The sequence below is a fragment of the Lipotes vexillifer genome, unplaced genomic scaffold, assembly GCF_000442215.2.
Source record: "Lipotes vexillifer unplaced genomic scaffold, Lipotes_vexillifer_v1.1 scaffold442, whole genome shotgun sequence".
Lineage (NCBI taxonomy): Eukaryota > Metazoa > Chordata > Mammalia > Artiodactyla > Lipotidae > Lipotes > Lipotes vexillifer.
The window spans coordinates 1,635,929-1,650,157 of record NW_006790311.1 but is presented as its reverse complement, the minus strand read 5'-3'; the positions used below and the strand labels follow the sequence as shown (position 1 = coordinate 1,650,157).

Below are 14,229 nucleotides of genomic sequence, written 5' to 3'. Positions count from 1 at the left end.
GAGCACAGGCTCCGGACGCGCAGGCTCAGCGGCCATGGCTCACGGGCCCAGCCGCTCCGCGGCATGTGGGATCTTCCCGAAACGGGGCACGAACCCGCGTCTCCCGCATCGGCAGGCGGACTCTCAAGCACTGCGCCACCAGGGAAGCCCCAAATCTGTATTTTTTAAGAGCTCTCCAGGTAACTCTGACACAAGGAACCACTCGTCTCGATTTATATAAGCAGTGGAATAACTGAAAATTGCCTGGCAAATCTTGGGATTTGATTTTGTGAAATAAACTTCAAACTACTTATTTTGCTATAAAGTCAGATTTAAGATGGGACTCTAGCAGGCAGAAAACTGAAGTCTTATAACCTGTATTAAATTAAATCATTTTGCTGAATTTTTGCTAAATATATAACAAAGTACATATGCTTTCAGCACTACATTTTGTAAATTTTGAAGACTTTTAAACATGTCAAAAATTTCAAATATATGTGTGAGTGTGTGTGTGTATGTGTATATAAAAGCACCCACTACTTTATTTTTATTTAATATTTTGGCCGCAAGGCTTGCAGGATCTCAGTCCCCGGACCAGGGATCACACCCCAGTCACGGCAGTGACAGCGCTGAATCTTAACCACTAGGCCACTAGGGAACTCCCTAAATTTAATTGTATAGCAAAAGTATTGTTACTTTGGTTGTTAAAATCTTAGCTGTATTTTAGTCACATAGAAATATAACTTACTGACCAAACACGGAATGTGAAGCATTTTAATTAGTGTTGCTGTATTTTGCAAAACGTAGCAAATTGGTCTTTGGAAAACAGTTCCTTAGTTTTAAAAAACTGCCTTAGTTTTGAAACTATGTCACATGCGTACTAAAGGTCATTTTAAACTGAAATGGTGTGAACTTATTTTGTATTTACTTTGCTGTAGGTCTCAAGTAAATACGCAGGCATTGAATGTAATATAGATTGTGCCAGCAGTGAATTTAATGACGGATACAGTTTACAAATTATACCTTTATAATTAGTTCCCTTTTGAGCTTACAAAATGACTGCTCTTTATATATTTTTGAAAAAGGCTTTGCGGGGGGGGGCGGTTAGATTAAAAAAAAACTAAGATTTTTAAAGAGGAACTTTAAGAGGACTTCCACTACCAGAATAACAAAAACTTACTATAAAGCAACAGTAGGTTTAAGATCCTAGTGGGATATTTGCATGGAGACACATGCCAAGCCATATGTTTAAAATGAGTCTGGAGTTGGAAGAAGACAGCAGGGCCAGAATTATAGATGCAGTAGTCATCAGCCTGTATGTGATAATTCAAATCATCTGGGGAAAGCGTAGCATGGAAAGAGACAAAGCATTAAGGAATACCTACAGTTAAAAGACGGAGAGGAGCAAGTTTTACGAGCAGACACATCAGGAGAACGCGATGTTATGATAGGCAAGGAAAGAGAGTTTTGAAAATGAGATGGTGTTTACACTGGTGCTGGTGAACAATGTCCAATGGCCAGTGAGGATTAAGAAGAAGCATTTGAATTTGAAAATTAGGAGATGACCAACTGCCTACACAAAACCCCACCTTCATTTAGAACAGAAACTAGATGATGAGGAACAAATGAAATGCCTGCTAGAAAATGAAGACAGTAATTATACACTTCTAAAGTTTTGCCTGTGAAGTGAAGGGAAGATGTAACATCATAGTATAAACAGAAAACAAGATTTACTGTTTTTCTTGTTTGTTTTTCTTTTTCAGGAGATTTGAGTACGTTCGTAACACTTTTTTTTTTTTTTTTTTGCCGTATGTGGGCCTCTCACTGTTGTGGCCTCTCCCATTGCGGAGCACAGGCTCCGGACGAGCAGGCTCAACGGCCATGGCTCACGGGCCCAGCCGCTCCACGGCATGTGGGATCCTCCCAGACCGGGGCACGAACCCGTATCCCCTGCATCGGCAGGCGGACTCTCAACCACTGCGCCACCAGGGAAGCCCCGTTTATAACACTTTTAACTAAATAGGCTGACTACAAAATAGGTTGACTATCACGCGTAATTACTTATTGAAATACCATCCCAAGTTAAAGCGCAATGATTACGTCACATGCTTAAAAATTTAACAGAAGACTGGCATTATTTTCCAAAGAATCATGTCAGAGAACATGAATTGTAGGATCTGATTCATGAATAGTTGTCTTATTAGAGCAAACGAATCACCAATGTTTAGCTTTAAGAGTCTGTTCCCTAACTTTTTATAATATCTTCATCTTTCATTAGCAAATAACTTCATTAATATCTAATTCTGTTCATATTTAACCATAACCAGACAGAAAGTCTTAGTAATGTCTGGGGACCAAAGAAAGATGAAAATTTGCAATCTGTATCTTCCTAACAGAGAATAATTTCAAATAACTTAAAAGCATGTTGTTCAGAAGTATTTACCAGAAGGAAATAAGAGTATGCTAATAAGGCTATGCAAGTCTATATTCTTATTGGAATACCTGCATTATTACTGCTATTTGTGCTATTTTAAAACCAGACATTTTATTATTTTCACTGGGCCTTTCTTCTTTGTTAAAATCTACCTTCAACTTGGTTTCTTAGTAAGGACAGTGAAAGGCAATCTCCTGAGAGAGAGAAGATATTTTAAAAATACATATCCAATATGTCTCATATCCAGAATATTTAAGAACTCTTACAAACTGGTAAGAAAAAGAGAGACAACCTATTGGAAAAATGGGCACAAGGATTGAATAGACACTTCACAGAAGGATATCCAAAGGCCCAACAGATGTATGAAAAGATGCACAATTCATTAGTCACCAGAGGAATGCAAATTAAAACCTCAGTGCAACCCCACTTCCCACTCACTCAGCAGAATGGCTACAATGAAAAAGACAGACAATATCAAGTATTGGTAAGCATGTGGAGAAACAGAACTCATATACTGCCTGTGGGAGTGCAAATTGGTAGGAGGACTTTGAAAAACTGTCTGGCGCTATATTCCACTTCTAGGAATGTACCCAACAGCAGTGCTAACATATGCTCACCAAAACACAAACATAAGAATGCCTCAGCAGCACTATTTACAATAACCCCAAGCTGGAAACAACCGTATCCATCAATCCTAGTATCCGGTAGAATGTAGAAATAAATTGTGGTCTATCCATACAGTGAAAAATTACACATCAATGAAAATAAATGAACGAGTGCCAAATGCAACAGGGTTCAATCTACATATTGAGGATAAAACACCATACACAAAAGTACATAAGTATGATCCCAAGTATCCAAAGTTCAAAACCAAATAAAACTATTTTATGATGTTAGAAACCAGGATAGCAGTTACGCATGGGTGAAAGTAGTGATTGGAAGTGGGCATAAGAGGGCATCTGAGGAGTTCCCTGGTGGCCTAGGGGTTAGGATTCCAGGCTTTCACTACTGGGTGCCAGGGTTCAATCCCTGGTCAGGGCCTGAGATCCCACGAGCTGTTTGGCGTGGTCAAAAAAACTCTGGAGTGCGAGTAATGTTTTATTTATTCTGAGTGTGGGCTGCACAGGAATGTCACAGGAATGTGACACTGGGAAAGCTGTACACTTAAGATCTGTGCACTTTTCTGTGTGTGGGCTGTATTTCAATTTTTAAAAAAGGTTTTAAAAATAACTAGATGTGACTTCCTCTGACAATGGGTCATTCCTGACCCTCCGTGGCCCCTGGGTTAGATGCATCAGCTTGCGGAGTGTGTACTCCATCCTCCCCTCTCTTAGCTGCACTTGTCAGGGTGTGTGTGGTTCCTAGTGTCCCCAGGTAGAGGACAAAGGCTGACTCTGTCCTGTTCAGTGCTGTCACACGATGCCCAGCCCATCGCAGAGGTTCGTGAAATGACTGTGGAAGGGATGGCTCCGTAGGCCTGTAACCCTAAGTAAAGCCCCGTTCTTGCTGAAACTGTCACAAAGGCCATCAGAAGAGCAGAGGGAAGGCTGCGACAGAGCAGAGAAGGAGGCGAGAGCCTGGAAGAAAAAGAATCTACAGTTCAAGACCGAAGCCACCTGAACCAGGCAGGCTCCTCAAGCTCAAGGAGGGCTCCCTGCACGAGATTCCTTGGCGACAGAGAAGGTGACAGCTCTCTCCGAGGGCCTTTTCACCCGCTTCCGCGTTGTGGGTGCTACGAGCGGCCAGGTGAAGGGGCGCAGAGGGGACGGCGGTGAACCGGCCAGAGGTGCCGCAGGGAGAGGGCAAATCCGGGACCGGGGACCGGGGACCGGGCCGCTAACGGGGCCGAACACGGGGTTCCACTGCCCGCGGGAGTCCTGCCGGCTCAGCCGCCTGCCCGCCCCGCCCGCTCGCCTGCTCGCCCGGGCCTCGGGGCCCCGCCGCTCCCGCTCCCGCCCGCGCCTCCTCGAGCGCTCACCTGCGCCGGGGTGCGCGGGGCGCTGCCTCGGTGCGGCCGGTGCGGGTCGCTGGCTCCGAAGCCCGGCGGGCCGCTCGCCCACGGGAAGTGCAGCCGGCCTCCCGCTGCCCCGGAAGCGCCGAGACTCCCGGCCCGCGGCTCCTCCTCCGGCCGCCGCTCCCGCGCCCCGAGCCCGACCCTAGGGGGCGGCGGCCGGGTCCTCCGCGCCCGCTTCCCCGGGCTCGCAGGGAGGTTCGTGGGCATCTGCGCAGCTAAGGACCGGGCGGAAGCTTGGAGATGAGTCTTTCCTCCCGAGTTCCCCGAAACCCACCAGGAGAACCTGCAGCCTCGGCTGTGCTCTCTGTCGCGGACACAGAAAGAACCCCCTTACTTCATTCATTGAGTCTTCTCGACGCCTTGCCAGGGAAGCGTTTATACCTTTTTTCTTTTTAGGCAAGTGAGGAAGATGATGCGGGACTTTTCCAATGGCCACACACAGTCAGTGGTGAGGCGGAGAGGCCTGCTGCCGTGGCAGCCGTGAGGGCAGCCCCCCGGGGCCGGGGCGCCTGCCACGCTCCTCTGAAGTTCATGGCCCAGTGGGCGCGGCTCTGCGGGCACTAACGCCTGGCCGAGTGTGACGGGCAAACGGTGGCGAGGCCTGGCTTAGACCGAGTGAAGGGACTTCTTAGCGTCCTTGGGATGTTGATGAGCAGCGTGAAGCACCCAGGCGGGGATATAGCAACCGGCATTTCCCAAGCTTGTTTCACCCCAGAGGGAATGTCAGTATCTTCCTGAGCAGTGTTCCTCGCATGCCGGTTTGGGAAACACGCCTACTGCTGTGCAGGTGAAATGCTGGAGCATGGAGGTGGTTTAATAGGGCCGATCTAAGATTCATGATCTCCCTTTCAATCTGATTTCCTGCTTTTCTCACCAGCCAGCGAAAAGGAATTAGTGCTACTCCTGGGAGTGTGGTGTAAGGCCATACTGGGGGAGCTCAGGAGTCAGATGGCTGGGGTTCATATCCAGGGCGCATCACGTTAGAGGTGAGACCTTGGGGAAGTGCGGGGCCTGTCGAGGTTCACTTTCGTCATGGAAATGATGATATCTGGTTCCTAGTGTTGTGGGAAGGAGTAGATGAGCTAAAGCCTGTCAGATAGCTAGCCTAGTGCCCAGGTGCTCAGAGTAAAAGGGTTCCTTTTACTCTGTATGGAGTATACCTCCATTTTCCCTGCTCTGTGCCTGTGCTCTGAGGTCCCCTCCACCCAAGGTGTCCTCTCTTTTCCCAACTCTGCTCTTCAAAAACCCCCCGTCTTCTGACAAGGGTCATTTTTGCAGCTTATGCAGGAAATCTTTTCTTAACCCTGCCCTTCCCACCTTCCCTGAGATCCCCTCTAGGACCTTAAGGTATTTGGAACCTGTACTCAAGCAGCTTACCTCTGTTAGAGTGAAAATTCCCTGAGGCCAGGGATCGATCTGGCTCCAGTGGAAGCAAAGAGGAACTCAGGTAAACACACTGAGAGCCAAGGATAGGACAAGCATAGGACAGCCAAGCTCAGGGCTGGGGCAAAGGTGAAGGCTAGGTCCCAGTGTCCCTCGCACAGAGAAGACAGGTGCAAGGGTAAGTGCTGTCCTGTAGCCTGAATAAAGCCCTGTGGGAGTGCAGGGGGTTCATTACCGCCTTCCTAACAAGCACAGCATTTGTTGTCCTGGAGGAAGCAGCTTCTGGGGGAGGAGCCAGATGAAGGCCTTCTCCCTCCGGACCAGTAGATAGGGGCGTCTGTGCTGAAGGAAGGGTGAGTGGATACTGGGCACCAAAGGAGGCTGCCTTACAGGGTTAACACGGACGTTGGGTTTAGCCAGCTTCATCCTGGCCCCTGGCAAGTTCCTGCCTCTCTTTCAGCGTGAGTTCATTGAGTTCATTCCGCATTCAGGTGGCTCTTCCTCTTTTGCTCACCGAACTAGTCCTGGTTCTTCCCCACCCATCCTCACCCCGCAACTCAGGGGCTTCTACTGTTCCCAACTGATGATCGGGAGGTCCACCCCCATCTTTTATGTTTCATTCTTCTCGCCACAGGTCACTTAGGGAGGGAGTGGGCACTTTGCTGGCTGTCTCTACTCCCACTCACTTCTCCCTCTGAACAAGTATCCACACTCAACCCCACTGGGTGCATTTCTCCCTGGGGCTGCCCTCCGTAAGGTCCTCACGGACCCTCTTTAAACTGAATCCAGCCCTCATGTGTGTTTATACCACTGACACTTCCTCCCAGGCTCTGGAGACACCTCACTTTCCGGGCTTTTCTCCTGCCTCTGGCCACCTCTTCAGCATCCTCATCTCTTAAACATGGTGGGAGCCCCTCCAGCTTCCCCCCGCCCCACACCAGTCCCCTATTCTCCCCTCCCAGGGTGACGCCGTCGTTCTCCTTGACACCCACGTCTCTACCTACAGCCCACATCCCCCTCAGTGCCACAACCATGAGTCAACCCCTATTAGATATTTCTACCAGACGTCCTGCAGGCAGAGCCTTAACTCAACATGTCCCAAACTGTCCCACTCACTCTGTCCCTCACACTGCTCATCTCTGCGAAAGGCATGACATCCATCCAGTTGTCCAAGCCAGAACCCTGGAGTCTTACTTGACTCCATTTCTCACTGCTACTGTTGCCTCTCGGGTCCATGCACCTCTTGCCGTGATGGTGCAGGCCTGGCTGTCTCTGCCATGTGGACTATAGTGACAGCCTGCTGTCTGGTCTCCTGCTTCGGCATCATTCTCTTCTCCACAAGGCAGGCAGGCTGACTTCTCTAAAAGGAGAATCTGATCATGTTGCTTCCCTACTGAAAGCCCTTCAGTGGCCCCTGTGCACAGAAAAGCCAAGGTCCACAGCTGGCTCTTCAGGCCCCGGCCCTGCTGTGCCCCTCACTACCTCTCCATGACCTAGCGGGGACACACCACTTGAGTCCCTTGAATTTTGCTAATTCTTGGCCCCAGGCCTTTGTATATGCTTTTCCCTCAGCCTGGGATCACCCTGCGTTCACTGTGTTAAACTGCTCATCCTTTAGGTTCAGCTCAGAGGTCAACTTCCCTGGGAACCTTCAGGGAGAAACACCCGGCGGGGGTGAGGCATCTGTGTCCTGTGCTTTCTCCCAGCACCGCAGGGGCTGCGCTGTAGCTGACCGAGGGGCGAGGGGCCGGGCAGAGGTGAGAACTCTCCAGGGAGAACACATGCCATGCTTTGCCTGCTGGTATATCTCTAATATGTAGCCCTGGGCCTGCCGAGGGTTGGAACTGAATACATACTGAACTGATGAATGAACACCTTCCTTCCCTCTACAGTCCCCCCCGGTCAGGAACTCAGGAAAAGGAGGCACTAACGTGCAAACCAGATGCCTAATACCCAGGATTTAGGAGCGCTCCTGTGCTTTTCCCAGCCCGCTATCGAAGGCAAGTGGGGTAACGTGAGGTGAAAAGAGGAAGGGACAGAAGACTGAAAGGAAGTCGTTAATCACATTTCTTGATCGATGAATAGGGTAAGTAGACAAGTCCATAGACCTGGGCCAGGCTGCCCCAGAATGCTCCCTGCCTGGGCTCTGCCGAGAAGGGCAGAGGCAGTCTTTCTGGGTCAGTCCCACGAAGGAGCCAGTCCTGGGCCACGGTGCTCAGGTCCTCCGAGGTGTTCTCTCCGGCTGGGCTGCTGGTGGGTGGCATCAGCCTGGGCCATGATCAGTCCTGGGATCCCACCCCATCGTTCTCTGTCAGCCTGGGCATTAGGCAGTGGTCGGCCCGCCTGCCCAGCCATACGGGGGCAGGATGGCCTGGACAAGAGCGGGGCGGAGGAGACCCTGGCATGGTGCTGGGGAGCAATCAAGCAGTGATGCGGTGTGAAGGTGGGCCCGGGTCGGGGCCCGGCGAAGAGCTCACAGGCTCAGATGATACAGTGCTCTTGGGCCTTCTCTCCCAAGTAGAAGCGGCTGAAGAGGAAGGGGCTCAGGTTGATGGTCTGGAATTGGCCCTCCAGCATCACCTCTGCCACAGCCCGGCCCACGGCGGGGGCCTGCTGGAGCCCGTGGCCACTGAAGCCCGTTGCAAAGTACATGTTGACAACGAGGGGGTGAGGGCCCACCACACCATTCTGGTCAAAAGTGTTGTAGTCGTAGTAGCCAGCCCAAGCGCGCCGCACCTGTGGGGCACAGGACGCGGTGCGTCGGGAGGGCTGCCCCGCGCTCCGCCCCACCCACTCCCGGCTGGGGTCGGCGCACGGTACCCTCCGCCACCGCTGAGCGCGCTCACGGGACGGGTCCTGCAAGGCGGGGGCCCCAACGGGGCCCAGATGCTCCGGGGTCATCTGTCTCCTTCCAGTTACCTTTAGAGTCTCAAAAGCTGGTACCCTCCGGGCCAGATGGGGCCACACCTTCTCCTGGAAGAAATCATGGTCCACTTCCAGGTTCCCTGGGTCTGGTTCCTCCTCCTAAGGGCAGAGGTGGGGACAAGGCCTACGTTGCCCGGGACACACGTCAGACCCAGGCCTCGCTGGCCTCTTTAATCTGTCTGCTTGGTAAGTGGCGGATGGGGGGAAGAGACCCCAAGTCAAAGCCAGAGGGGACCGTGACATCAGTACCAGCACTGGGCCCACCAAAGAAGCCTGACTGCTCAGCGATACCTGGTCTCTGTCTTCTCCCCAGCACCCCGACCCCACAGAGCTCACCTCAGCGGGGCTACAGCCGCCCAGGTAGTTGTTGCCTAATCCTTCCCGGCGGAAATAGGCTCCACTGGGGTCTGCGACAAGCGGAGCCTCCAGGCCTGGTCCCTGGGGGCAGTGCCACAAGTACACATACCTGCCGCGACCAGCGGCGTTAGAAGCGGCGAGAACAGCAACTCCCCTCCCCAACTCTCCTCTCACCCCCCCCGCCCACGGCCCTGGGCAAGTCACCTTTTCCTCGGCTCCACAGGCAGCTTGGTGCCCTGAAGAGTACCAGACGGCCCCTTCCCAATGCCAGCCAGCTCTGCGATTCGCCCAGACCAGGCCCCCGCTGCATTGACCACTATGGCGCATTCCACGGGCTGGTACTCCTGGCTGTGGTCCATCTTCACCTATGGGCACCAGAGAGGGGGGCGGAGGGAGCAGTCCAGTTCTTCCTGAGCCTCAGTTTACCCACACTGGAAGTGGGTAGAAGAAGATCAAAATGACAGCTGTTACGTTTCTTATTTGGTAAAGGAGACACCTAGGCTGGGGACTTACATGGACTTCGTGGATCCTTCTCAAAGTCACCTCCTCCCCGATGGCGGTCTCCATGTGGTTAGATGAAGAGACGAAACCTGCATGAAAAAGGAAAGAAAATAAGCCCTTGAGGCCTCAAAGAGGAAGGAGATGGAGATTCCACTGGTTTCCTGAGGAAAGAAAGCTGGAAGGCTGGAAGCTTTCCCACAGACACTGAAGCAAAGAGACAGGGTAACAGGGATGAACTTGGCCGCACAGGACAGGAGGGTGCCAAAATCTTCAAGCAGATCACGTGTCACGGCCAAATGCAGTTAGGAGCCAGAGTCACGATGCCCAGGACCAGTCCCCAGGGGAGAACCCCCTATCCTGAGCAAGCACAGGCCTTGCTCAGCCTGTGCGTGAAGGTAAGACTCTGTCTGGGCTGGCGTCCTGGCTGGCAGAGGTCACAAGCAGTGGACACGGGGCCGCAGACTCACGTGTCACCTCTCCGTGGCAGAAAAGGACCCCCATGGACTGGACCTTTCGCCGAAGCCCCTGGAGCAGACACCAGGGGTCAAACCAACCTTCGTTCTCCAACCCTGTGAGGAGAAAGAGGATGTGTGAAGGTGGGCTAGGACCCTCCTCTCCTGTTGTCTCTCCTGCACTCCTAACTCTTCTTTAGGGCTCGTAAGCTGGGGAGTTACATTGACCAACGGCACCAGAGTCAGACCCTGCGGAAGGACAGAGAGCCGGCCTGGCCCGGGGGAGGCCCTGCCAGCCCGGAGGGAAGCGTTCCTCCTTGACTTGGCTGTGGGGTGCTGAGACTCCTAACCTGAGGTGCCCCTCAACCCCTGACGCCCCCTGCAAGCAAACCTCACCATAAGATGCCAAAGCCACTCCCTCCGTGCTTATCCAGGGAAACCTCTTCTGAAGCTGCTCCGGAGACATCAGACAAACTTTGGCTCCTTCCTGCCTGGAGAAATGTGTGGGTCTACGTATGTGTGCTGGATGAGTGTATGGGGGGAGAAGTATGGGCCCCAGCTCCACAAGTCACCTCCTTCATGTCACTCCTCTGCCCCCAACTCCCCATGTAGCCTCCTTGCTCCCTGGTAAAGAGCAAGCCCCTAGTCAAGGCTCTTCAGCGTCTGACCCCCGTTTCCTTTATGACACCCTAGCCATCCTTTGGCCACGCTAAACACCTTATTACCCCCTAACTGTTCCCTGTGCTTTCACAACAGGGCGGGTCACTCTGCTCCCTCCACTCCTTCTGCCCAGGACAGCCTTCCCATCCACCTCCTAGAACAATCCTGCTCACCAGCGCAACTGTCTCCTTCTGGGACCCTCATGCCCAAAGGCAGCATTGTATGCGCTAAAAGGACATACTCACAAGGCGGACTGCCTGGTTCAAGTCCCAGCGCCACCACTTACTAGCTCTGGGGGCCTCAGTTTTCTCACATGTAAAATGGGCATGTTCTGATGATTAAACAAGTTAACATTTATTAGGATGTAACCTGATGTCACTAGTGAAACTCACAGAAGGTTCTGCTAAAGGGTCTCAGGCACAGAGATCAGCCTGCCTGCGCAGCCATATGGGGGCAGGATGGCCTGGACGAGAGGAGGGTGGAGGAGACCCTGGCATGGTGCTAGGGAGCAATCAAGCAGTGAGGAAGTGCGAACCCGGGCCGGGATTAGAGCCCAGGGTGACAGATGGGGCGCTGGGGCCCAGTGAAGAGCTCACAGGCTCAGATGATAGTCCTGACTGACTGGTCATGAGACCCACGGCCTTTTACATGAGTCCCGATATGGCCGGCAAAGCCTACGAGCTTAGCACTCCAGCTCTTAGAGAAAACATGTGCAGATTTGTGGGTCCCTCCCCAGAGATCCTGACTTATTAGGAGGGATGTGTCCTGGGTGGTTCTCATCACCTGGGAATTTAGGAACCACCGCGGCAGCGCTTTGTCTGTGTCTGTGTTACAGCACTTAGCACAGGGCTTCGGAGGTCTGCCCGTGCGCATCTTCCTAACAGACTGAGCTCCTAGGGAGCAGGGCCTGTCTCATTGGCTCCATCACCCCGGCTCCTAAAGTGAGTCAGAGCCCACTGCGTGCGGGCCGCTGAGACACAGCATGGCAGCTGTGCCGGGCGCCCACCTCTGCACTTTCACGTTGTTTTCCATGATCGTAGCCCCCTCCTCTGAAGCCAGAAAGAGGTAACCAGAGGGGTTGAACTGGAGGTCCAGGGGAGGGTCATCGACCACGGCCAGGTACTCCTGTGTGCAAAGAAAAGCTCCTCCAAGAAGCTGACTTCAAGAAGGGAGGGAGAGCTTTCCTGGCTTTCTCACCACAGCCCCCGGGCTCGGTACCCCGACCCAGAGGGAAGCCCTCTCCGGGCACCGCCACTGGGAAGAAAACCGGGGGTTCCAACTCCTAGCTGCCCATATGCTCGCCCAGCCAGCTGGGCTGCTCCCCTCTCTGGGCTAAAGGAGGGGTCACCACCCCACCCCCAAATCTCACAGCACGTACATTGATGTTACGGAGAAATTCGACTGAAAAGAGGGAGAGCTGGATGTTCTCAGGCAACGAGAACTGCTGACGAATCCCACCCACAGAAAGCACGGTGGAGGCCTGGGAATACTGTGGAAAGACAAGAGAAGGCGATGTGGGCCCTGTTCCATGTGAGCAGAATACCGTACTGGAGGGTGAGAGTCACATACCCAAAGTTAATTTTTTTTTGGCCACGCTGCTGTTTGCGGGAGCTTAGTTCCCTGACCAGGGATGGAACCTGGGCCACCTGCAGTGTAAGTGTGGAGTCTTAACCACTGGACTGCCAGGGAAGTCCCACGTGCCCAAAGTTAAAGGGGAGTCCTACTTGCAAGTTTATAATCTAAACTTGCAGAAACCCATGTGCAAGTCAACCAGCAGCCCAACAAGGACAATAGCTATTAAAATCCTTATTAGAAGATACACAGAGCAGAGAGGCTCAGTCAACTAAAAAGGGCTGGGCGCCGTCGTACAAAATGGTAATGGCCTGGAAGTACAAGGCAGGAGACTGAAGTGGAAAACAGAGGGATGTGGCCAAAGGAGCAAGATTCGTGACTAGATGGCAGTGCTAAACAGGAACAGTTAAAGTGCAAAAACCTCAGAAGTAATGTAACCTACAAGGGCGGCGTGACAGCTGTTTGTGTTAACCACAGCTTGAATGCAGGCCAGACCTCTGAGATCTCAAGACATACAACGTTGTGAAATTTGCTTCCAAAAGCAAAAACCTTACTGTCAAGGTCTCTGGTTTGAGGGAGGAAGAACATGGGGCTATTTCTCAACAAGGGCCAAAGCACAGGCCCTGCCCTTTGGCCCTGCAAACACTGAGGTCTTTCCTCTTCTCTCCTCCCCTCGAGTCCTTAAGAAAACACGAGTCTGCACCCCACTCCTGACTCTGCCCCACCCCAGACCTCACCGTGTGGTCCCGCTCCACCACCAGCACCCGAATGGCACCTTGCCGCTTCTCCAACCTCTTCAGCCAATAGGCTACGGACAGGCCAAGCACCCCACCGCCAACAATCACCACATCGGAGTGTTCAGGGGGCAGGTGGCTGGTGTCACATAGTGGACTCCAGGCCCCTCCAGGAAGGATGGACTGGATCGTCTTCTTAATCTCTGACACCTTTCCATGCCAGTCTGTGGGATACAGTTATGGTCAAAGAGGGCCATACATCTCCTTTCCAGGAGGTGGAGGGGTGTGTGTGTTAGAGGATGGGCACAGGAAAAGGTGGGCTAAACTGAACACCGAGTTTTCAGTCCTCACTGCCATTCCTTCTCACGAGGTCAGCTCGCACCCAGCAGCACTCCACAGCTTGGCTTCATGTTCTCTACACCAGAGTCTCGCTTCCTTTGAGTGCATTATAACCAGCACTGCAAGATTCAACTTCCTAAAACCGACACTCTCTATTCTCTCCATTGGCTAGGGGACTTACACGTATTTCTCTCCTGTGCAGACCTGTCTCTCCCCTGAGCCTAGGCTCCTGGACCAAGAGATCCTGGCACACCTGAAGCACGGACCTCTGAGTGGCACCTTATCCTGGATATCCACCACCAACAGCAAACCTACATTCATGTTGTCTGTTATCAAGTCCTGACGACTTTGCCTCTTAAATATCTCCCCAATCTGTCTCCTTTTTTCCCCATCTCTACCACCACTGCCCTAGACCAAACCACGATGTCTCTCCCACCTAAACTGTTAAAAGCTCCTGTTTCCACTCATTCCCCTCTTGTCTAACCCCCAACTTCTTTTCTATATCACGGCTAGAATGATCTTCTCTAAACACTAATTTAATCACACACTCTCTTGCTTAAAAGCCTCCAGTTGGTTTCCATTACCCTAAGGATAAAAGTCCAAAATCTTTCACGTGGCCTGTGAGACACTGCATGATCTGGTTCCTGTTTGCCCTGTCCTCCCTGAGCCCTCCAGCCTCAGCCCATTCATTCCCGCCACAGGGGATCCACACAGGGGTTCTCCCTGCTTTGAAACTTTGTGCCCACTTCTTTGCCCAGTTAACTCCTTGCTTCCTTTAGATCTCAGCTCAGTTATCATTTTCTCAGGGATGCCTTCTTTCCTGACCCCCTAGACTATGCCAGGTTCTCCTGTCATGCTATCTCATAGCTCTGGGAACCG

At 52.3% G+C, this 14,229-nt stretch overlaps 1 protein-coding gene across 2 annotated transcripts in view; it reads right to left on the bottom strand.

Moving 5' to 3' along the window:
- Positions 1-7,866: 7,866 nt before the first annotated feature.
- FOXRED1 (FAD dependent oxidoreductase domain containing 1) overlaps positions 7,867-14,229 on the bottom strand; it is a 7,507-nt gene continuing 1,144 nt past the window's right edge. The window contains exons 2-12 of one of the 2 annotated variants that reach the window (XM_007463617.1): positions 13,015-13,235; positions 12,084-12,194; positions 11,712-11,830; positions 10,442-10,536; positions 10,061-10,162; positions 9,606-9,682; positions 9,297-9,457; positions 9,072-9,201; positions 8,730-8,834; positions 8,288-8,546; positions 8,127-8,219 (exon numbers count right to left, since the gene is read on the bottom strand). In XM_007463617.1, coding sequence (XP_007463679.1) covers positions 8,292-8,546; positions 8,730-8,834; positions 9,072-9,201; positions 9,297-9,457; positions 9,606-9,682; positions 10,061-10,162; positions 10,442-10,536; positions 11,712-11,830; positions 12,084-12,194; positions 13,015-13,235 — 1,376 coding nt within the window. In that variant the 3' untranslated portion in view covers positions 8,127-8,219; positions 8,288-8,291. Of the gene's footprint in view, positions 8,547-8,729; positions 8,835-9,071; positions 9,202-9,296; positions 9,458-9,605; positions 9,683-10,060; positions 10,163-10,441; positions 10,537-11,711; positions 11,831-12,083; positions 12,195-13,014; positions 13,236-14,229 lie in introns of both variants that reach the window. The other variant, XM_007463616.1, reaches the window with a different exon arrangement.